Below are 23,350 nucleotides of genomic sequence, written 5' to 3'. Positions count from 1 at the left end.
CTGTAGCCCCTGGTGAGAGGCAAACCATTACAGCGGAATTCATACTCATAAATCTTCATACATCAAGCCGGGGACTGCCGGGATCTATCATATTCAAGTTCAATTTCCAGACGCAGTGACTAGGAGGAAAATTCGTCCTTCTCTAACCAACTTCAACCGTCCAAAACAAGTAAACGAGCAGGCGTAATTCAAACACTTGCTGTGAGTCTCGCCTGGGCCTGTACAGCACGGAGTCATGAATAGCAACACTGAGCTCGTTCCTGCAGCTCAAAGGCAGTGTCGGTTACAAAGTCAACCCATTAACATCTTCACTGTTTGACACGATGCTCTTTCCCAACTGCAGAATCAACACAAGTCCATAGACGGGCAGAGTACCACAGGTAGCCAGGCAAAATGCCTCCTCGCTCCCCTGGGAGGGGGTGAGAACAGTTTATGATGATTGACAGGAAATATTTGGGTGTTATATGTTGATAAATATCAAAGCTCTTGGCCCCGATGAGGATAAATGATTGACATAATTTCCAAGGGAAAGGAAGACTCTGGGTTTGGAGAGGGCAGGGGTGAAGCGGAGGGAATGCTGGGAGGTGCCAGAGTAAAGTTGATTCAGTGTAGGATGAAGAGGATGAAGGGAGGCTTTAGCGGGGCAGACCCTCCGCAGTCGGCCAGTGGGAGCCAGTCAGGAAGAGAAGGAGACTCTTTCAACCACATGGAAGCCATCTGAGGCGAAGACGACCATCCAAGGTCATGAAAAATACTTGAAGACAAGACACGACTTGTTCAGAGAAGCGGTGAAGATGTTGCTCTGCACAAGTGAGATTTTGGTATACTGACGATCCCACGCTGGTGATGGGGGCTGCAGAGACGCATCAGATGGCCACTACAAAATATACAATAACGTACTGTCAAACCTCATCACGGGCACCACCATTGGCTGGATCAACAAGTTACTGCATGTTGACTCATAAGCATACCGCCACCCTCCATCTTTTTCTAAGACATCACAAACACAAAGGCCCTGAGTTCTTGACAACACATGAGTGCGTAAGGAGGGAGGACTGCCATGTTTCTAAAGCGCAGCCTTCATCATGACGAGATGCTCTGGATCAGTTCCTGCGAGGAAGTTCAAAGGAGCCTCTACCTTTTCAGTCGAGGACATCCGTCAATGTCAGCTATGATTAGGTCTCGAAAAATACTAATTTCTTGGGAGGACTAGACTAACGTCCTTGCAGGTCCGACATGACAAATGTCCTGTATGGTCAGCGTCAATTCTTATCAGCTCCTCATTAAAAATGTAATGACCACATGAATATTTACCAAGTTTAATTACTGCTCTCTATTGCTATTCCACCGTGCCCTGCAAGCTCTTTTTCTTTTCCGGAGGGCAGTTTCTCTTCCAAGTGTCGGACGGACGCCTCCTTCCACCTTGATGAATATTGCAGAAGTCCGAGGAGTGTGAGCCATTGATGGAATCCACCTCAATCAGCGGGAGAATCGATGGCATACACTCACATTTGCAAAGGCGCTAATTGGCAGCAGTAAAATTCAGCAAGCTGCATAATTTACCCGAGAGAGAGAGAGAGAGAGAGAGAGAGAGAGAGAGAGAGAGATGGGAGGGGAGTGAGGGGAGATCAGCTCATTTGGAGCAGAGGTATTAAAAAACCCTGTCAGTCTAAAATCAGAAGGCCTTCGACAGATGCAGAGGAGACCAAGCCAAAGGCCGAATTATTAATGTCTCTGCTTGTCAGGGCCAGTGAAGTACAATCTATTGAACTAGGGTTTTTCTTGCTGGAGAAATAACACTGAAAAGCTATTCACCGAAGGATAGTCTTTTTTTCTTTTTTTTTCCATATACCCTCACTGGCTCTACCTGACCTGCCTTTGTCAGACATACAGGCCAAACAGTCAAACACACCAGAAAACACATCATTCAGTGAACATTTGTCTGTTTTATATCTTTTGTAGACAGTCAGTGGAAGAGAGCAAGGAGGGCAAGACATCAACGCTCCTCACAATGATAGTTGTAGATTTCTCACTCTGCGTCTGTGACAAGACGGTGCAGAAGAGAGGACGAGCGAGTTGAAACTGTGACCACGGACATCCTTGCACACGTTTAAGGAACTGATCCTCTGACTTCCAGGTCAGACCTGCTCTGTCCCGACACCGGCCCGGGAAGAGCAGCAATCCTCGTCAGTGGCTTCGAAGCACAGCAGTAGGACGTCGGTACACTCCAGAATCAGGGGAAAGCATTCATGAAGTGTTGATACATCACTAGTCAGGGGCGGCTGTTCAGGGGTAGAGCCAGTGTCTTGTTAGCAGAAGGTCACTAGTAGGCAAGATACCAAACCTCAATCTGCTCCTGATGTGCTGGTCGGCACCTTTCGTGTCAGCCACTGCATGTTGTTCACTGCCATCAGTGTATGAAAAAATGTTACACCCCTTTCTTTCTTTCGTGTGTGTGCTGCTTGTATTTACACTGTTGCTATCTAATAATGGCCAAAAGTGCCAAATGAAAATGATTATTTATATATATATCATCTCAAGAAGAAGAATCCAATTTTCGCATTTTCCCTGTGGGAACAAAAAACTTGAAAGAAAAATCTAAGCGATACACAACACTTTAACTGTTTTGTAATTTCAAATCTTCTGCAGCTGTAATGCTGTTATCCCTTTGTTGTGAGTCAGTGTTGTTCCAACAGTTACGGGGGATGAACACCTGTGAATCTATTTCAATCAAACACAGCATTCCTGTACCAAACACTGCTTTGTGATGCTGAAACTGTTCTGAAGAGATGTTGGGGAAAAAAAAAAAGCAACTGAAACATTTCAACATAATGCATTCTGGTACAAAACCTCAGGTAACAAAAACAACATTACAGTTTTTAATCAGCACATTTCTGACTTTCTGAGTTTGGCTAAAAATGTGAAATCAGGAACGAGCGACAGGGATTGTACAGGTGTTGGCATCCATTCACTGAGGCAGTGTTTGACATGGACAAGTAGAAAATGAAAAGTTCTCTTCACTTACCTCCACAGTTGAGATGTTCAAGGAGCAGATCCGCAACTTAAAGATGTGTTTTGTGCATGCATTTGTTTCATGAACTGACACAAACACGGCTCCCCCATACGTTCATTACGATTAGAATAAGATCCTCTAGCTGTGACTCAGGTGGATTGAACCTCGAGTTGACACAAATTGTGTTGACAACTCAAAGAATCTATCTGGGCGAGAAGCAACCTTCACATCCCGTTTGATGCCACCGTTCACGTTTGATCGGCGGACATGAAACAACACAAACACATTGAACGGTAAAATAGGCACTTGAAAGGGACAATATTGTCAAAGCGAGGCGACATATTGAGGGACAGCTTTTACAGCTCTTTGAGGCCCCTTGCTGTCTTGCTGGGCGGCGGGCTGACGTCTCCTCACTTCGTCTGAGACGTGAAGCTGCTGTGATCGCGACAACCGCACTGACCTTGACATCGCAAGCGCCCCTTTAACGGGAACGCAGGTTGACTGCCGTCATCGTGCTTGGGAGAAAAGACATTATCAATGCGTGGACATCTGTGGAAAACATCTTTATCTCTAACGATACAGAGGCATCAGTATGCCAACCTTGTGCATTCCAAGGCCTTTAGTTGTGATGGGAAAACATGCTGGTATCCTGATTTGCATTTAACCTGAGAATACAGATGCAATCTATGTTTGTTTTGAAATTCACCATGTCTACCATTATGGTGTCTCTGGTATTAGTGTTGAAATATACTTGGTGTAATAAAAAATGTCTGCAGAAAGACGGTTTTTTTAAGCAGTCCACAGATGATGGAAAATGAGCGGAAAACTATTCCACTGTCATTCTGTATATTCTTCTTCTTGCCTCAATTTCACACGTACAAAGAGAAAAGAGGAAGAAAAAAAAAGCTTGAAGTAGTAGTGTTTTATTCATCTTTATGTAAATCCAGTCATTTACGGTTGCCTTAACAAATCAGGAATCAAGTGTGTCAACATCTAGCAGAGAAGAAAGTGCATACAGGGATTACAAAAGAACAGAAAACGGAACAAAAAACAGGCCGAGGGAGAAAGTCTCCGTCGATTAAAGTCTACAAATCCTGACAAGGGTAGAATGAACATGGTTTTTTAATTGTCTGAAATCTCTATATGCTGTAGAAAGTTTACAGTCCTACTCAAACCCTTAAACCCAGTAAGCTATTGTGTGATCGAGTGACAGTGTGTGGAGGCTGAGCCCAGAGCTGGTTCACACCATAGAAAAATACCCTGGTTATTTGCATTTTTTTAAACTGTACACTACTAAATTTCTATAGAATAGATGAAAAAAAAAAAAAAAAAAAAAAAAAAAAGATCAACTCCTACCTACCAACTTGTACTGGCCTTGGTTACGGGCCCAAGCCAGTTGTTTCTTTACATCCTACACCACTAATAAAGATAATTCCCTCATTGCGTTGCTACATAGATAATATTACAAGTATATGTTTCAAAACCAATAATAGGCTAAGTAAATCCCACACAGTATTCATTTATACGTATATATCAGATCAAACAATGGGAAGATAGTATCAGATAAACATTTCTTTAGTGGATTCCGGGTCGATTCCAGGCTGCTAGTTCAGTGGCGATTACCGACTGACCACTTAAGGCAACGTTCCCTCTTACCTGTCATCACGATGGTTGTGGTTAATTTGTTCTGATAACATGACCCAGGTTCTTTTATTATTTCTTTTAGGTAAAGGCAACTTCTATTTCAAGCATGGTTTGATTTTCATTCTTCTCCTGACTCAAGGTGACGCCCAGTCAACCTTAAATCTATACATGGCATCGGAAGCAGCACTGTTCCCAAGTCGTACAGGGGCTAATGTCCAACGCCAGATGATCTCAATCTCATCCTGTCTCGTCTCACGTCAATTATCTCTTCAGCTGAAAAAAATAAGGTGAGAATCTCAACGTAAACATGCATTCTTTTTTTCAGAGGAGTATTCAGTGCTGTTTTCCTGCCATGCATTTGCCAGGGGGTTCGGCTGATTCGTGGCCTGAAATTTTTCCTTCCGTACCGTGACGATGTGCAGTTTAAGTCACAGCTCTGTCCTTCAAACGGAGCCTTGTCAACAATCTCAACAAGTATGAGTCCACAGACGCCTCGAACACTGTACTGAACATCCAAGAGAGGAACAAAAAAGAAAATTAAAAAAAAAAAAAAATCTTCTTATTAGGCAAAATAAACATCACAGGTTTCTCAGAATGCCTGATGTGAGCTCTGACGCCCCGGCAGTCCGGTTGTCTTCCCAGACTGAAAGTCGTGGTATTGTCATCTCCTGATCTCCGAGTCTCTGCTGCGTCTCGTGTGATCTCACTTTGCAGCAGTTGAGTTCAGTTTGAAGGAAGCGAACACTGCAGAGGGCCGACGTGGGCGCAGCGCTCGCGGGACATCGGTTCCAGTCTGTGCAACAAACCGATTTTAATCTATTTTTCTCATTAAAAACAATTGTGGTCAGACCATCGCTGAATGTCTGTTGGGATATTTTTCACATCTTCAGGACCAGTCCCCCCCATCCGCCCTCATGCAACTTCACTCTTACTCCATCCAAGGTGACGTGGAGGACTTAAATGTATGAGGATTAATACTCTTATCAACTGAGTAACACTCACTTAAAGTAGATATCATATAAACACTTGTTGGTGCACTGCTTTGCACCCCTAAAAAAAGACTGTCACTGGAGGTTCTGGTCCGAGAGAGTACACTACATTGTTGCATGTAAACTGATTGATGATGATGTTGAGGGTGAATCAGTCGAGTTGCTGACTGTCGCTGTTGTTGTGAAGTTGGACTTCATTATAAAATACAAGTTTTACTTAAATTATTAAAATGGGAGATTTGCTTCGAATGAAACGGTTGATGGACCGAACCTTTTTGTCTGTGTGTGTGTGTGTGTGTGTGTGTGTGTGTCGCTACATGCTCACATGCATGTTTGAACAGTGGATGAGAAGCAAACATGACTGAGCTGCAAATATTGTGTGTGTTTGTGTCTGCACGCCGAAAAAAAGGGGCCTCTGTGTAGATATGTGTTGGTGTGTGTATCCATGTGCACGTGCACGTGCACGTGTGTGTGCGTGTCTGTCTGCTTGTGATCCAGCGGTAGCTACGAAGCGTTTGAGGTGTTGGGGCTCCAGCCCATTTGATAAGCTCTCTCCAGGGTTCTCTTGCAGTCCTGCATCACCGTGCTGAAAACTATGTGAGGGTACTGGACCACCAGCCTCTCCACCGTCTCCTCGTTCACCTGTAAAACACACACAGACGCACACTGTTACTATCTGACCCAATTTCCCTTTTGTGCCGTATATGGAAACGGCTATAACAATCAAATGATAATGCAGTTAATTTCACGATAATTGAATCTTATACATGTCGGTTAATGAGTTTTGGCGTACAGTCCAATTCCCTACTTGTTTTCCAGAGTTTCTGACTACATCACACAGGCTTCATGTGCAGATGCTCATCAATTTTGGCTTAACAGATTAGTGGTAAATCTAAATATTTACACTTTCACGATGACTGAGGATGCTGCATCTGCTGATAGATATCCCCAAATCCTAAAAAAAAGCTGGGACGCTGTGTAAAAACATAATGTGATATTTTGCTCACCGGTTCTTGACACGGACTCAATTAAAAACAGCATAAAAGGCAATTTATTCAGTGTTTTCCCTCATTAACTTAATGAAACTTGACAAGTTAGACAAAAAGACTGAGAGAAGTTGCTGAATGCGACAAAAACACCTGTTCAGAACATTCCACAGGTAAAACAGGCTCACTGGTGCGACGATCGTGATTGTATGTACGGTGTCTTTTCTCATGTTTGCGCACTGCAGACACGTTTGTCCCGTTGGATCACCGTATGCACCGCACAGTTTCACAACATCTCAAAGCGATATTCTGGTGACACATTAAAACAGCTTTTGCTTCCTTGTCATCACTGCCAATTTTCATATCATTAAAAAGATTCCTTCATAATGCATTTCCATTTAAAGCGATTGGGGGGGAGAGAAAAAAAATCTCCAGTCATCTCTCTGCGGAAAAATATATGTTTGCAGCCTTCAGTAGTCTGAGTAAATCAAATAAAATGGCCATCTTAAGAAGTTAGACTCGCTTTCGTTCACAGTTCACAAGAGGGAATTTTGTGCTATAAAAGACCATCATTTTGGTCCCCCCCCCTTTATATCTGACTCACTCTGACCGCTGAAGCCTCACATTAACTTCAAATAAACCGAGCATAACAGAACGAAGACTGTGGACTCTGCACCCCCCATCAATCACACCGGACATCTTTTAGTGGCCTGAACGGGAGAAACGGCAAGATTGGTTTTATTGTTCACATGGGACTAATATGTCCTTTAAAGATACTGCGCTATTTGTCTGATTGGTTTGAACTTCTGGTTAAAAGCTATTGCTCTTTATCACTAATGTTACCATGGAAATGTATTGACATTCCCAATATTAGTAAGGAGGTCAAATATCCATAATTTCCATGATTTCATCTAATCAAGCCATTCATTTCAGAATCATTCAAGATTCCTTCATTCGGTATTAGTAGAGGTTTCCAGCCTAGATACATTAAAATGAGGCAATCATCTTAAAAAACATATAAATGTAGCAGAAATATTGCTTTAGGTGACATAAATTCAGATTTTTGGACAGCTTAATTTAAACGGGGTAATTTAAGAATCTGTCGTCCGTCTCCGCACCGCTCCGTGATACCTTATTAAGATAATCAGAGCCACAGATTGAACTGTTAGCGCCCTGTCAAAACAGCAGTGTACCCGACTAATGTGTGAGATACGCCATTTCTTAAGAGCAGAGGCTATGCACACATACACACACACACACACACACACACACACACAGTTGATCCTCAGCAACGGGTTTAGCACCAGAGGACAGCTGAGCTCAACAGGCTAATGAGGCCTTCTTGCTCTCAGAGGAAAAGACAGGCAGCTAATAGCCACCCCAGCTCTTCTTTTCCAGTCCAACACTGTCGGGCCGTCACTGAATCACAGAGAGCCTGAGAATCTGAAAAAGAGCAGAGGCAGAGTAACCCTGGAGACCTCGAGGGGTTAACCACAACCCACCCTGAACCAACCCCCGCCCACCCGCGAGCATGACACTTTCCAGGGGAAATGATGTATAAACACTCACACACATGTTGAGCACACAGTCATCTGTTGTTGCCAAAGCAGTGACAAAGTGTTGCACAGTTCTCCCCGAGCTCATTGACCGAGAGCCCTCCAGTTTCTGTATTTTCTGGAAGAAAAGTCTCGCATGGACAAGAGTTCCCTGGCTCTTGCTTAGGTTATGATCCGTTTTGGCTGTTATTTTTCTGTCTAATTCCCTCTGTCTCGTCACCGAACACAATCTATTTAAGTGGTGGGTATCAGCAAGTCCCTGTCAAGAAGAGAAACAGAGAAAACAAATGGCCAGACAGACAGGCGGACCAAAAAAGAACAGGCAGAATTGGGATAAAACCAGTGAAATCAGAGAAAGAAATAAGTGCGCTCAAGCGAACGGACCACTGATGCCTCTCGGGTCACAGAAGGGAGGTGGAAAATTGCACAGCGCAAGTGAATTCAATAAAACTAAAAGGCAAAAACAGCCTGTTAGCTTTCGCCTTGATTGCCAAGGAAGAAACATCGAGCCGGGGTTCAGGTTCTTGACGCCAACGCACAGAGGCTTAACAGACACTTTCAGGATACCGTCAATACAGGAATTAAAAAGATAACATAACTCTAACTTTCACGTGTGTTTGGTTTTTGTGATCAGATGCAAAGAGAAAATTCGGAGTGCCAAAAAAACCTGCCTCGGTTCTCTCCTCAGTCAGTGCTGAAGAGAAAGACAAAAGAGAGAGAGAGACTGGCAGAGGGCTTTTAAACTTGAAACAATGACACCTGACACCTCCACTGCTAGAAGGCTGCAATTAAGGCAACATTATGTAATGTTTTTACCTCAAAATAACATCTTGATGGTACAGTGTCTTGTAACAGGGTGAACGGTGTCTCTTTGCCGTTTTCCCGCTAGCACTTTTGAGGTAAACTGAGCCGTGCTGATTTTGTTTTTCCTTTACCAGTTCAACTTGACTTGATCCGGAGTGGGGCCAAGCCACGGCCGCCCTCGCCTCCGAGCGGGCTGCGGCGATGTCTCGCGACTTCAGCCAACCTGTAACAAGCATCCGTCTCCCCCCTAAAATCGATACTGAACTCATGTCTGTTCAGGAAACCAGAGAGAGAGACGCTTTTAAAGTCTGTGTTCAGCACTCAGTACTACTGTAGCCTCCAACTGAATCTTTGGTTTCTCTTGTCCCGTCACTGAGTTGTTTCACTGCTTCATTGCGTTCACCTTCAGCTGTTTCAGGAGTCACTTTCTACATAATGTTGCTTTAAATCAGCGGGTACTAGTGGAAATGAGGAAAGTCTAGCAACACTTTGCTGTGATCAATAATTTATTAGTAAAGCTGATGCACTCACGACATGAGTCTCAAGATATCGACTTAAAGACTCCACATTATTATTATTATTGTGAGATAATAAGCACTCTAAAGGCCAGACAGTTTTACAAGACAGACCATGCTTTCAGCCATCATTTCCTTCTTCTACTGTGATGACCAAACTGAAGTAGAGCGGTAATGTTTACCATGAAGGCAAAAAACAGGAGACCTCCTGGGTGTTTTATCTTAAAGGACATGAAAGAAGACACTAACAATGTAAATATCTGCGCCTTCTTATAAATGGTTTCATTAGATTTGCTGGGTGATTATTATAAGTGTGTTTACATCCACCTGTTTTTACACCCATTATTAGTTTATGCCATCACAGCCTTTTGTTTTATGTCTCCACCAGTCAACTTAGAGTTCCTGAGCTATGCCGCTGAATAAGAGCCAGAACATTTTCTGCAGAATATTATGAAATCCCAGTGAAGCTGACCTTTGACCTTTTGGATCTGAAATGTCATCTCGTCATCATTTTATTCTATTAGACATTTGAGTAAAATGTTCCCGTAATTAGCATCTGAATTGTTGAGTAATGTCTAAAAATGTGTTTTGTGATTCCACAGTGAACTCGACCTTTGACCACTGAATTCCACTCAGTTGATTCTCAAGTCCAAGCGGCTGTCTCTTCCAAATATGAAGAAATTCCCTCAAGGCATTCCTGAGATATGGTGTTTTCACGGGAATTGGACGCCATGAGGTCACAGTGACCCATGACCTTTGACCACCAAAATCTAATCGGTTCATCCCCAATTCCAAGTGGACCAGATCTGAAGAAGTTCCATCAATAAGTTTGTCAGATATCATGTTAACGAGAACAGGACGGATGCCCAGACACACTTTATGATGTACATGATGCCTGTGATGTTTCCACTGACTGAATAACAGAAACAGGAAATGTATATAAATACAATATTTCCACTATATTTTCCACAGTTTCTCTAGTTTGAGTTTGCAGCCTGCTAATTAAGTCTTCTCATTTGATGTTTTTCTGAATATTCTGATAAAAATGTGAGAATTTCGACAAGCTGCTGCACATTCTGGGTTGCAAATGGACAACTGTGTGTGACTGTCATGTGGCTGCACCTTCTGCTTCTCTGTGGTTTAATGAGGCAAAGACTGCTCTGGTTATTCTTTCTGGCTGAGTCTTTTCAATAAGACTATTAAACAAATCCTGGCAAGGGCAACAAATCAAGTTGAATTTTCTAATTCAATGGTGGTTCAGAGAAGCAAGGATTAATGCTGCCTCTTCTTTTGCTCTTTCAGGATTTGACCCGGGCGTCCGACGATCTTAAATCATAAATTAAGAGCTTTTCATTGACTGTCTGATCTGTCGACTCTTGGATCCTTTTCAACAAATTTAGCAACTGGCTTCAAATGGTGATCATTAGCTTTAATGTGATGTTGGATCACCCTCACACCTGTGTTTTTTTTTCTTTTTTTTCTTTTTAAATGACTTTTTGGGGACTTTTAATGCCTTTATTAGATAGAGGCAAAAAGGAAGAGATGACAGGAAATAAGGAAGAGAGATGCTTCAAAGGTGCCTGGCAAGATTTAAACCGGGGACTTCGCGGTTCGTGTACGGAGTCTTAAACTCAGAGCCACAGGGGCGACCCCACACCTGTTTTGTTTTGTTTTTTTTCCCAGACAAACACCTGCGGTTTGCCTACAAAGATGGCTGTCTTCAGAGAGAAGACCAAAGCAGGAGCAGAAGAGCAGCTTAAGCGAGGTCTCTAAAGGCTGCCGCTACAGAGAGAAGTGAAGTTTGTTATGACATATGGCTCAGCCTCATTAGCAGATAAAATGACAAACCCCTGATTGCCTTCATAACATATTATGCTATATTCTTGAAAAGAGAATGAAACATCCCCCAGCTCGTTAATCAGGGCTTAATTACAATTAAAACAGATCTAAAGAATAGACCTGTCAAACTGACGGGAGGCCATAACATTCATTAATGCTAATTTAGTGCAGCTACACTTGCTGAACAAACACTGCGCGCACAAAATGGCTCCCAATCAAAACGCTGAATCATCTCCTAATTGCTGGTTGCACCAACGCTAATGTTTGAGCTGTGACGAGATCCCTTCGACTGAAATCATGAAAAGACTATCGAGTGACCCGTGCCGCTCTCCGATAACACCACGTTCACAAGAAAAGAATCAGCATCGTCAAGAAACAATCAGTCTCTTTGTGTCATTTTCCAAGTTTTGAAATATAATTACTGTCACATACAACAGAAATAATTGGAATTCAAACACCTTATTATATTGCACGGGGCAAAGCCAATCAAGACTGAAGAAAAAATTGATTTTACCATCAACGAAATCCACGCCTGTATAAATTTCGAATGGGCAGAACACAGCACAATAACTCCTTGTACCTGGTTTGAGATTTATTTTAATTCAATGGCGTCTTGGAATGACGAATGCTTTTGTTCATTTCTCAAACAGCTTTTTTGCTGGCGGACAGAAAATCCCGCTGACAGAAAATCAGTTGACAGAGGCATTTATACATCATAGCATCCATTAACTCTACTCCGCTGCACAATATGACAGCCACGGTTACTGTAAGTCTTAAACACAGCGTCGTGTAAAAGAACCCTCTCCTTCAATCCCTCTCACTCTCTCCACAAACGAGGGCTGTATGCCCTTTGCGTGGCTCTGTGGTATGTTGAATGAGATGTGATGACATCACCACACCTGCTTGGTATTTGCGGCTCAGGGCTGATGTGAGACATGAAGGTCAGACTGAATCCTGTGGGTAACTGCATGGCAGACGGGGGAGTCCTCCGGTTACACTGACTTTTTCAAACCAATGATTCAGCTGTTTTTTTTTGTTTTGTTTTGGGGTTTTTTTCCTAGAGTGAAATTCTGTTACCGGGCAAAACTGTGCTTAACGATATTTTGTTGCTAGGCAACATAAGCTTAAAAATGATATCAGAAAGTACAGGGGACTCCTGGTGACTCAATGGTGCTTTAGATATACGGCTCTGGTTCTTTTATTTTGTTTTTTTTCCTGTTGCCCCAAACAGTCCTGATCCGGTGTACTGTACTGCACAGCCCCTCCTCCGAACGCGTCGCCAAGTGTGTAGGATTGCCATACGATAGAGCGGCTCACCGCTCACTGATGATTCTAATCTTTGAGAAGCATCTGGGAGTGCAGCCACAGCTATCTGGAGCAAGGCCTATACTTATGATATTTTCCCCCATTTTAACTTCAAAGATGCTGCACTGTAGATCTAAGTGCGGCGTAATGCATGCTGACGGGCAATGTGCCGCTGTCAGGGTTTACAAGAGGCCGAGAGAGAGAGATGTGGGGAAAAACAAAAAAGATGTATGTCTGATACGCTGTTTGGCAAACGCTGTTATTCAAACATGCTGTACAGTGAATGTGAATAGTGAACAGGGTTGTGTGTGTGTGTGTGTGTGTATTCGTGTGTGAGAGTGCCTGCTGACAACCGCCCCTCTACTTTTACAAGTGACGGCTGAAGGTAAGTGACGGCGAGTTCCCGAGCTGACCTCTGCTCTCCCTGTTGGAGTGCTTCCTTTCTTAACAGTGAGCTCTTCTTTTTCAAGACTGATCCTCCGATGCAAATGCACTCTATCACCACGTAAAATATACATTTACCGCAAGCTCCGGGCTTTTCCCACTAGTAAGCAGCGCCGTAAAACACGTCGTAAAGATGACTAATGCAGCGGCGGCTCACATTCTCGGCGGAGGGGAAAAAAGAAGAAACCGGGTCGTAAATCGATAATCAGATACACAAACACCAAGATACATATCATATTGGACTGGGGTGGTGAGAACGCCCTCTGAGTGCTCCGAACAATCAAGGGAGGGAAATGGAATAAAGAGCGAGGGAGAGAGTTTAGGAAATAGAAGGCTCAAAGAAATATGGCCCCTGCTCCTTCCGAATATATCAAATGCACTCGACGCGGTCTCGCATGCAGGAACAATGATCCTGGAAAAAGCAATAAAAGCTACAGTTTGATGTTAATTTAAATGGTTGCGCATGCAGATATCAGAAAACAAAGACGTGTTTGTTTCCAATAAAAAATTGCCCTATTTCTTTTCTTCATTTTCATTAAGTTCAGCACAGGTCTGCAGGGCTCTTTCCCTTTTTCTCCTTTTTCTTTCCTCCCTTTTCTCCGGCCATGTGGCAGCCATTTCTAGTCCCCGGCCCCATAAAGAGAGACAAATACCCCCCGTTCCCTGTCTACTTCCATGTACAGAGTACATCAGTCAACCAGTAAATACATTTGGGGTAAATGTTTAAAAAGCCTGTTTAGGCAGCAGAAGAATGCGGTGCATCAGGTCTTAGTAAAAGGCAGCTTAAACAAGTCTGGATTTAAACAGGCCAGATTTATAGCCTTCTTTAAACTGCTCAGAGGAAAAGCCCCCGTTGTAAAGTTTCTAAACGAGTGACTGGACAAGTGAAAGATAGTCCTCCATCTCTGATAAGAGGGAGAGAGGGAAGGAACGGAAGAGAAACAAAGAAACAAAGCAGAGGATCTCACAAGTGTTGAAACAGAAAAGACGTCGCCACAGACTTGTTCTGAAGGATTCAATATTTCTAAATGAACTATTGATGCATTGGCTCGGAAGCTTAAGGAATAGACTGCTCTTTACCGAGCAAAGCCTGAGCTCAAACATTTTTCTGATTTACTCTCAGAAAGCAGAGCGACCTCTCACAGAAATCTGCAGTGCATGGCTCTGAATGTGCTTTAAAAAAAAAAAAAAAAAAAAAAACAGGTCAGGCACCGCTTGCGACAACTAAGGTCTGGTCCCGCTCACACACCCTCATCCCTGCACAGTATCAGACAACGGCAGAACTGAAAAAGAGGGTGTCAGTGTATATGCTCACTCACACACACACACGCACAGTTACACACTCACACATGGAGGAATGGGGGCTCAAACTGAACAGGGTCAGGGGACGAGGTTCTGGAGGCTAGGTTTGTAAACCCCACACTCCATCACGCGTGACAAAGGTAACTAAAGGAATGTGCGCGAGGCTCAGTCCAATCCCTCTCTGTAAGGCCGGCGCTCTTATCTCTGCAGACTGGAGGAAAACATTCCATAACTCAAGAGGCTTTTCCACAATTTATTTGTCGGTCTTAGAAAAGAAAACATGGGTAAACACTATCACAGCTAACATCTATTAGGTAGAGCTGAACTAAAGCTAATTAAAATGGGAATGCGTTGTGTTGTGACACGGTGGACTAACAAACCGTAGAGTTACACTTGATGTTCTGGTAGCAATCTCACCGATAAGTGTGGGTTGTTTTTAGCGTTTTACACTTCAAATGAAGCGTGAGAAAAGTGTGATGCTGTAATTATCTGGGATAGACAAAAAGAAAGTCATCAAGATATGGGTGCAACCAAATAATGTAATAACATTATTAGGTTTATTTATCCTCTTACTAGGAGTGGACCTGATTATCGGCCCTGGTAGATCACAGGACCGATATTCAGCATCAATATCAGTTATTTCCCTGTCAGACTGCGGATTAAATGCAAAATAAAGTGCTACTTTGGCTGTGATGCAGCGCCCTCTCACACAATGTCACACCTACAACAATATCTGATTGCTAACACATCAAAATTAATAGCCGTTAAAGACATAACAAGAATCTGCAAAGTAACTACAGACTAAATGTATCAAAATAAATGAATCAAATGACTGAAGTGAAGTACCTGAAAACTGTACTTAAGATTCATTTTTACTGCGAATGAAAATCGGTCCCATATATCAGTTTTCAGTCTCCTTGATTTCTAATAATTGGTATCGGTATAAGCCGTCTCCCTATTACTGCATGCATCATAAAGATATCAAATCATAGTAAAAAAAAAAAAAAAATCCGATTCTTGCCAGCAGAAGTTTATTTCAAATGTAAGTTATTTCAAAGCCTATCACAGCTAAAAAAGAAAAGACACAAAGAGAAACAGACAGGACACAGGAGAAAGAAAGAGAAAGAGGTGTCGTGACAGGGTGACAAACAGAGGGATGAGATAAAGACAGAGACGGGGAGTTCACGTTCCTACTACAGGGACCAGTCGAGGTCATATATTGTTCTCACTGGCAGAGTACAATAAGATAGTAACAGAATGGTGAATGCCCTGTTAACTGAAACCAATCCTTCCTCTTCAACTGGCAAACAGCACAATGAAATAAGGTGGGCACGCACGCACGCACGCACGCACGCACACACATACACACACACACACACACACACACACCTCCAGAAATGATAGGAAATTCCAGAGCGGCTTACTGGAGGTCAGACACAAGCAGAATTCCTTAACGATAATCACAACAGAGCTACTGTGTTTAATTTTTCTTTTTTTTCTTGCCTCGCACGGCTCCCTTGTTCTTCAGAATAAATAAAGAACAAGGGCAGCTTGACCCTGTCCTCCCAAAGAACACCGTGATACAAAATTCATAGTGACTCTTCGGAGCGGGGAAAGCTCGGATTAGATGTTGCGGACCGGTCAACGTTACAAACAAGCCCCTGAGCAGAACTCAGTGATCTCATCTGTGAAAGAAAAAAAAGCTAATGTGTGAACACTGCCTCCTGTAGAGTGATTATTCTGAATTAGGGGTTAATTCTGACTGATCGTTCTGAATTAGGGGTTAATTCTGACTGATCGTTCTGAATTAGGGGTTAATTCTGACTGATCAAATGAGAACACTGCAATTAAAGTCAAGCTTTTTTATTATTTAAAAGCACAAAGAAAAACACTGTGCAGACAGACATCACCCTTTTGTTCAGTTCACTGTCAGTACAAGCTCAAATCTTGACAGCGTGATAAATCTCTATCTTTGTTCTTTGAGTTTTAGCTCTGGGTGAAAATTGTTCTCTTTTTTCACAGAGCCACAGGTCGCAGGAACACTATTCCTGCCTACACACAAAAAACACGGAAAAGTGTTCAAAGCATTTCTAACCACTGGCTACTGTTTTCCCAAACATTTTTTTTTAATGCCGCTCATAAATCAGAATCTTAAGCGATTCCCTCACAAAAAAAAATTCCAAAGCTCATCTGGATGTATTAACAGATACAGCATTCAGTGAGGGGGAGCGACGTCGTCATTAGCATTAAATGGCTAATTCATCACCGACACAGTCAGATGCTGCGCCTGCAGGCTAAAAAAGAGACTGTGACCACCTGCTGTCTCTCACAACGTTTGGGAGGAAGGGGAAAAAAACCAAAAAACATATTGAGCGAAACATTCGTTATTGGCGCAAAAACACGCAAGGATCGGCGAGTGAGACTACCCGGCCACACGGAGTCCTGTCTACCGTCTGCCCGTGACTCCATGAGATTATCTTGACCTCCGATGTGATGGGTAAACTGCACTGGATGAGGGAGGAAGAGGAGGAAAGGCTGAAAGATGAATGAACTAATTGAATGAGCAAAAGATGTGTGCGGCATCCAAAATTCAAAACAACCTTGGCCGTCCTTGCTCGGAGGAGTGTAAGGGAGGGAGAGAGACAAAAAGAGGGAAGAGGGGTACGAAAATAAAGCGAGGGCGAGGTGGAGGGAAGGCAGCGAACGTGTATGTGAGCGCCTGTGAGCCAGGTGAGGTCAGGCTTACGCGTGTCTATGGGTCTGGTAGATTTTTTGTTTTTTTACGTTGAAGGGCAAATCTGAGATTCCCTTCAGATACTCAGTGAACTCTGTCGGCGTCTCACTTTATTTCGCCCTCTCTCCTTCACTGTCCCTTGCTCCTGCCCTTTAGAAACAAGATGAAGGGATGATCAGGAGGCGGCTTCAGTTAAGACCGCCAATCAATACAGCTCTTCTGTGTGGGATGAGACTCCAAGATTACACCGAAGAAAAAAAACCTACTTTCTCGACTTTGAACATTCAAGTCTGACCAAAGCCCGGTAAAATAGGAAAACCAGGGAACCGGCCCAATCTTACGACTTGATGCTGCGCGTACGGTGTCTTTCCTTCCTAATTCCCCTTTCGCTTCAGGAGCCTCTAAAACTAAGCACCCCCGCCGCTCGCAATAACAACACTCATCAAAGAAAGTTTCGCCAGAGTCCAAAACTCTCATTTCCTAAACGAGACTTAAAAAGCCTCTTAACTCTTCGCCATACTTCATCTTTGTTTTCCTCGCTCCAAACCTCCGGGCCCTGAACAATTAGGCCCTTGTTTATGTCTGCAAATTGCTGCGCCGTGCCTATCTGTGTGTAGTCCCCGGCAGCTGGATCCACCAGTGGAACGGCCGTATTGATTGGGATGTCTGTTCTGTTAACAAGGTCTGTCTGGTTGCTCTATCTTGGGGTGCTCATACCTGTTCCCCAAACGTCGCTCCGCCTCAGTGCAGGTAATGGGAGCACACTTCAAAACTGCTTACACAAAACACTTTTCGGAGCGGTGGGGCATTTGTAAAAAAGAAACTCCATTGTTCCCTTTTTACTTAATTTCACTTGCATTTCCTTTTGGTTTTCTGTCATTCGTTAAATCATTTTTTTGTTTTTTTTTCCTCAAGGCCAACCCTCGTTCTACTTTCTGTTCTCTTCCCTCCTCTCCTCCATTACTATGATAACTCTTTCTCTCTCCACCAGCTGTCCCTGAAGGGGCCGGTAGCAGTCAGTGTCATTATTTTCCTAGTCCTGCTTCGTGCTGACTGTGTGAGTTTGCTCCCCTCTCTCCGTTTCACAAACCTGAGCTGCCCATTTGTTTTCACTCTAATGAAGTAGTGGAAAAGACGGTGGGGGAAAAAAGGTGGATGAGGAAGAAAGGGGGGGGGGGGCGGGAGTGAAAAAGATGTAGAGAAAAGAAAGAGAGGGAATGGAGAAGAGGATGAGAGGGGAAAAAGAGGTACATTTGAGCAAGCTGTGAAAACGCTCCAAAAGAAAACATTCCACTGAGGCTGAATAAGATTAAAATCCCCAAAGTGATACATCAACAGAGAATGAAGGCTTTAAATGTTCACAGAGTGGCCGGGAGGGCCCATTATGGAGAACACCATCTTAACGCATAGAGGAGACATATGTAAACAGAGCCCAGATAAGGCGTGCAGTGAATTACCACTGTTCGGTGTGAGGCAGTACAGCGTGTTTCTGCAAAATCAAATAAATCAATAAAACTTACTGCTGGATCCCTGCCTCTGTGACCGGACACTCATCTTAATTATGCGGTTGGCAAAAAAAGCTATAAATGTCACAGCGTTAACATTTGTTGCATTTGTGTGAGTTTGGCATGTTTATGTGTGTTTGTCTTTCTGCATACACCCGGCCCCAAAAGCACAGAATGCTGTTACAACATCGCTGTAATTTTTAGCTGGAAATTACCTCTGACACCAATTTCACAACTCGAAAGCGCAGCCCGAAATAATACATAATGTTCCATTGTGTTCGTCGAGGCGTGGAAAGATGAATTCCTCCCGCAGAGAGGACCTAACATTTAACAGTAGACTCGCTGGGGAGCCGGGCTGCTCTGAGATGCACGCGCTGACATATGGGAGCAAAGAAATGATCAGCTTTTCAGACGATTCGGGCACTTTTTCCTGGCGTCTTTTCAGCCGAACACTTCAAAAGGCTGGCGCTGAAAGAGGACAAAATGCATTGATTTGATTATTTTTGGGTGAGTCGGGATCAATCGCATTCTTTCTCCTCGTCGGAACGTTGGCAGTTTGGCCCCCGAGGGCAGAGGAGCGTAATCATTTGAGGCAGGCGGAGCATGCCATTTGCCCGGGCCTGGAGGGGCTCTGATTTCAATGCGCCATTATGAGCTGCGTTAACAGCAAATAACATAAATTCCTCTCGGAAGAACACACACAGTAACACACAGACACGTCGCATTTTGGCGCGTATAAACACACCGAGACACAAAGGAAACCCCTCAGACAGATGTGGAGGGGAAAGAGAGAGTGGTGAACACACACATTCCAAACTGTTGGAAACGAATATCGCCCAGCCTCAATAAGAAAATATTCTGACAATCAAAGCAGACTTCACACAGATCTGGGATTGTGTTACGTCTGTGTGTGTACAGAGTAAAAAAAATAAAATAAATAAAACATTCTCCGTATCAGTCCAAATGGCAGTGGACACAAAATTCAAGCTGGCTGGCAGTAAAATGTATACAGTACGGAAGCACGTTTGTGTAAACTGTGACGGAGGAAATCGATCCTTCACACAGCTCCACATGAGGAGAGCCAGATGGATCCTGTTAACAGTTCTTAAATGAATTCTACACGTTCTAAGTCCTGTGACATCCAGGGAAGCTGTTACATTAAAATTCCCAGCGTTTTGACAATTCCAAACAAATCTACACAAGCCCCGAGCTGCGCTGCCGAGGCGGAGGGCTGACGGGGCTGACGGGGCTGTCCGCGCTGCGTGTCGGGGGTTATCACAAGGCTGTATTTGTCTGAAACTGACAGGACCCGCTCGGAAAAACCTAACTCCAAATCAGTGAGGGTGGGAGGAAGCTGCAGGGGGTGGAAGGAGAAAAAAAAAAGTGAGGAGAGAAAATAGAGAAAGAGCGAATGCATGATTTATTTTTAAGAGCCAAATGTAGGCCGCAGATGTTACCTGGACATCTGTAAGTCAGACAGGCTTACGCTAGCTCTGATGGTGATTGAGCAGCTGTTTGCTGCGACGATATTGTCGCCTTGAATCCTGGCCCACGTGTTTTTCTACCTCTGTGTCGCACTTATTTGTGCTAAATTCCTGCAACATACACATCCTGAATGAATTCCAAGCAAAGGCCTTGTAAGGGAAATATTAACTGCGGAGTATTTGCAGTATGTCCAGAACACTGTCAACACAGCTCTCATGAGGAGCGGAGTGTATATAACAATTTATTTTCACAATGCAAACATTCACGGTCTGCGGGCAAAGAAAAATTATTTCAGGTTGGGGCCACTGTCAGTGACCCCCTTAGCTACAGTATGTTGGCTGGTTGATGGGTAAATATTGAGATGGTTCCTCAAGTGTGTAGATCCTCGGGTAGAGCTAAATAAATTGGGGTTGTTACAGGTCAAGCTAAGCTAAACCAATTAAAATCCATCAAGCTGAATCATAAGAAAATACCATCCAAATCTAATGGAGAGAGCGCTCTACAGTAAAGTATTTTGCCTGAAATCAACCTTCGTTACAGTTCTTGAGCAACCTGTGAGCAGAAAAGAAGTATGGGCTCCACTAGAAGAAGGACTGCCAACCTTACACGCCGGTCACTCACGCTGTCAACAACGGGGCTGACGAAAGAGAAAAGACAAACTGATTCACTGAGAAAGTGCAGCCGTGTCCTCATTTGAAACAATGGAGATGTTAATAAAATGAGGCAATTCCAACTGATTTGTCAACATGAAAAAGAGAAACTGTGGCGGAGAGAAGTCTAAAGTTAAGTAATTTGAACAAGACTTTCATTATGTGGGAACCCCATGGAATCGAGAGTTATCCCCGAGCTTCTGCATTTTTTTCCCCCCAGAACTGCATTAAGTGCAGAGATGAGATTAGTTTGCCCCGAGATTGAATTGGACATGCCTCCGGATTTTACTGCTGTGATACACAAATAAGGCGTGATACGGCGCTGCTCGAGGCCGAAATGTCAAATGCAAACCGGAGGAAAAATCACGGCCAAATTGATTGGATAGCCCGTACTAAAAACTATTTTGCAGAGTAGTATGAAATATTGATTTGATTCATTAACGGGGGACAGCATGCAACAGGGATTACAACCACTATTTCAATTTTTTTTTTTTCACCAGGCAGTGGTCAAAGAACAGATTCTGTTAACTTTAACTTGCAATACACAACTTTTTTTTTTGCTTTGACTTCATCATCATGCAGTAGATGATGAGTTATTCAATGTTTAGATGAAGCTCGAGTTAAGGGTACAACCCTGTCAGCATTCATGTCTCCCTTGAAGACTAACTTAATAAATAAACTTGTGCATTTCCTCTTAATGTTTCCCTCCACTCCCCCGACGCCACCCCCCGCTGCTGTCGCTTCTTCACACAAAGAAATCCACAAACTATTTTATTACTCCGTATAAATTTTATGACAATATCACTTTACCTCTCCAGTGAACATGCTCCTGTCTTCTCTCTAATTTTCAAAGGTAATGTTTATCGTTTCTTTATGAAATTTGGAAAGAAACTGTCCCTTGTTGCTGGTAGTTGCGAGGCTTTGGGGTAAAACAAAAGCGATTGGGTTATCTTTGCGACAGCAGTGAGCAAAATAATACCATCTACAAATGCTAGCAGGGGGAAGTTATGAAGTTGTCTGCTTCCACTTCGATGATACAGAAATCTCTTTACTCGCACAAGCGAAGAGAAGACGTGAAGCAGCAGGAATCCAACAGCAACTAAAAAAAAACACCCCGTCAAAGTGACCTTGATAAAAAGATACTGAGCGTCCCCCAACTCTGAGTCATTTGGGAGAGGACAGTCAGCAACTTTAAGCGTAAAAGAAATATAAATAATTCAAATTAGTTGTCAGGAAGAAAAGCAGAAGCACGGATCTTTAGCTGAGGCGATTGAAGACTCTCGAGAGGCGTGAAGAAGGGGCAGGAGGGTTTGCGGCGAGAGCGGCGAGTGGGAGGCGAGGAGAAGGCAGAGCATGGTCACTGCTGCCCGTGAGCTGACTCCTAGATAACCACAATTCCCCCGGTCCGTCTCTGCACCTCACCTTTTTACCTCTTTAACTCGCTCTGTAGCTCTCATTTTCACTGCGACCTCGGTAATAACAACCTATTTTCTGTTTATTCGTTTCCCTCTGAGCGAACTTCGTATTACCCCTATCCCTCTCTCTGTCCGCTCCTGCAGCCTGACCTTATCTACTGTAACTCCCTTTTCTCGCCTGGCATATTGAAAAACAACAACAACAAAAGAAAGTAGCTGCTGTGGGCTTGTCTCCCCCCCCCCACACACACACAAGCCTAACCAATCCTCACCAGTACTCCTCATTTGCAATGCTAAACACAATTTTAGGGGCGCGAAAAGAGAGGAGACAGAGGAAGCGGGTGAAGGGGCCAAGCATGCAGTGAATTAATTCCGTGACCTTGGAAACTGTCAAAATCTTCTCTCGGCTCGATTCACACTCCATTACAACCCTAATAGCACCAATTATGGCTTTATTTAGCTGTGTCATCCCCAAATTCCCACTTCAGAGCAGAGGGAGGATAATTATTTATCTTTCCATCCTCCGGGCTAAATTAGGTAGTATGAATATCACATCTGAAGAGAGGCGGATATATGAATAAGAGCAGAGGAATGGGCTGGATTCGTTTGTAGCGATGGGGCAGGAGGAGCATGAAAGCATACTGAGGAGGGAAAACTAAGAAAAATTGTTATTCTGGTAAAGATGTAGGTCATTGCAGAAGAGATTTTTATTAGCATGGCTGTAGATATCGATTGTTGGGGTCACTGAGCCGGCGAGGAGACGCGGGCAGGCGGGGGGACTAAATGAAAATGGAATCTAAGTGATCACCTGCTATGTAATGCAGTTACTCTTTATTACTCCTAGATAAATATGATAGATACGCATTCACGTCCGCAATAATGTGAATCGAGTACACCGCTTTATCACTGAGACCTTACACATGGGGTCACTATCGGACCCTCATATGTTTTAATTTTATTACAGTATAAATAGATAAATATGATACACCGATGTTCTGGTCACACTTAACGATCTCCGGGTAGGCTTTTTTTTTTCCCCCAAAGAAATCCATAAGGTCAACCTCGAGGCCGCGACACACAGATATCACCGATTTTATAATGAAGAAATAAAAATGATGAGTTCCCAGCCCAGTGAAAGGCCTTGACTATAAGTCATAACATCTC

At 43.5% G+C, this 23,350-nt stretch overlaps 1 protein-coding gene across 1 annotated transcript in view; it reads right to left on the bottom strand.

The window, feature by feature from the left end:
• Positions 1-3,919: 3,919 nt before the first annotated feature.
• fbxl17 (F-box and leucine-rich repeat protein 17) overlaps positions 3,920-23,350 on the bottom strand; it is a 224,112-nt gene continuing 204,681 nt past the window's right edge. Inside the window, exon 11 of the mRNA XM_037097161.1 lies at positions 3,920-6,288. Within this exon, the coding sequence (XP_036953056.1) occupies positions 6,151-6,288 (138 nt within the window). The 3' untranslated portion in view covers positions 3,920-6,150. The remainder of the gene's footprint in view (positions 6,289-23,350) is intronic.

This window comes from Acanthopagrus latus, chromosome 5 (genome assembly GCF_904848185.1).
Source record: "Acanthopagrus latus isolate v.2019 chromosome 5, fAcaLat1.1, whole genome shotgun sequence".
NCBI lineage: Eukaryota > Metazoa > Chordata > Actinopteri > Spariformes > Sparidae > Acanthopagrus > Acanthopagrus latus.
The sequence above is the reverse complement of the archived record's forward strand: the minus strand, read 5'-3'. Positions and strand labels throughout refer to the sequence as shown.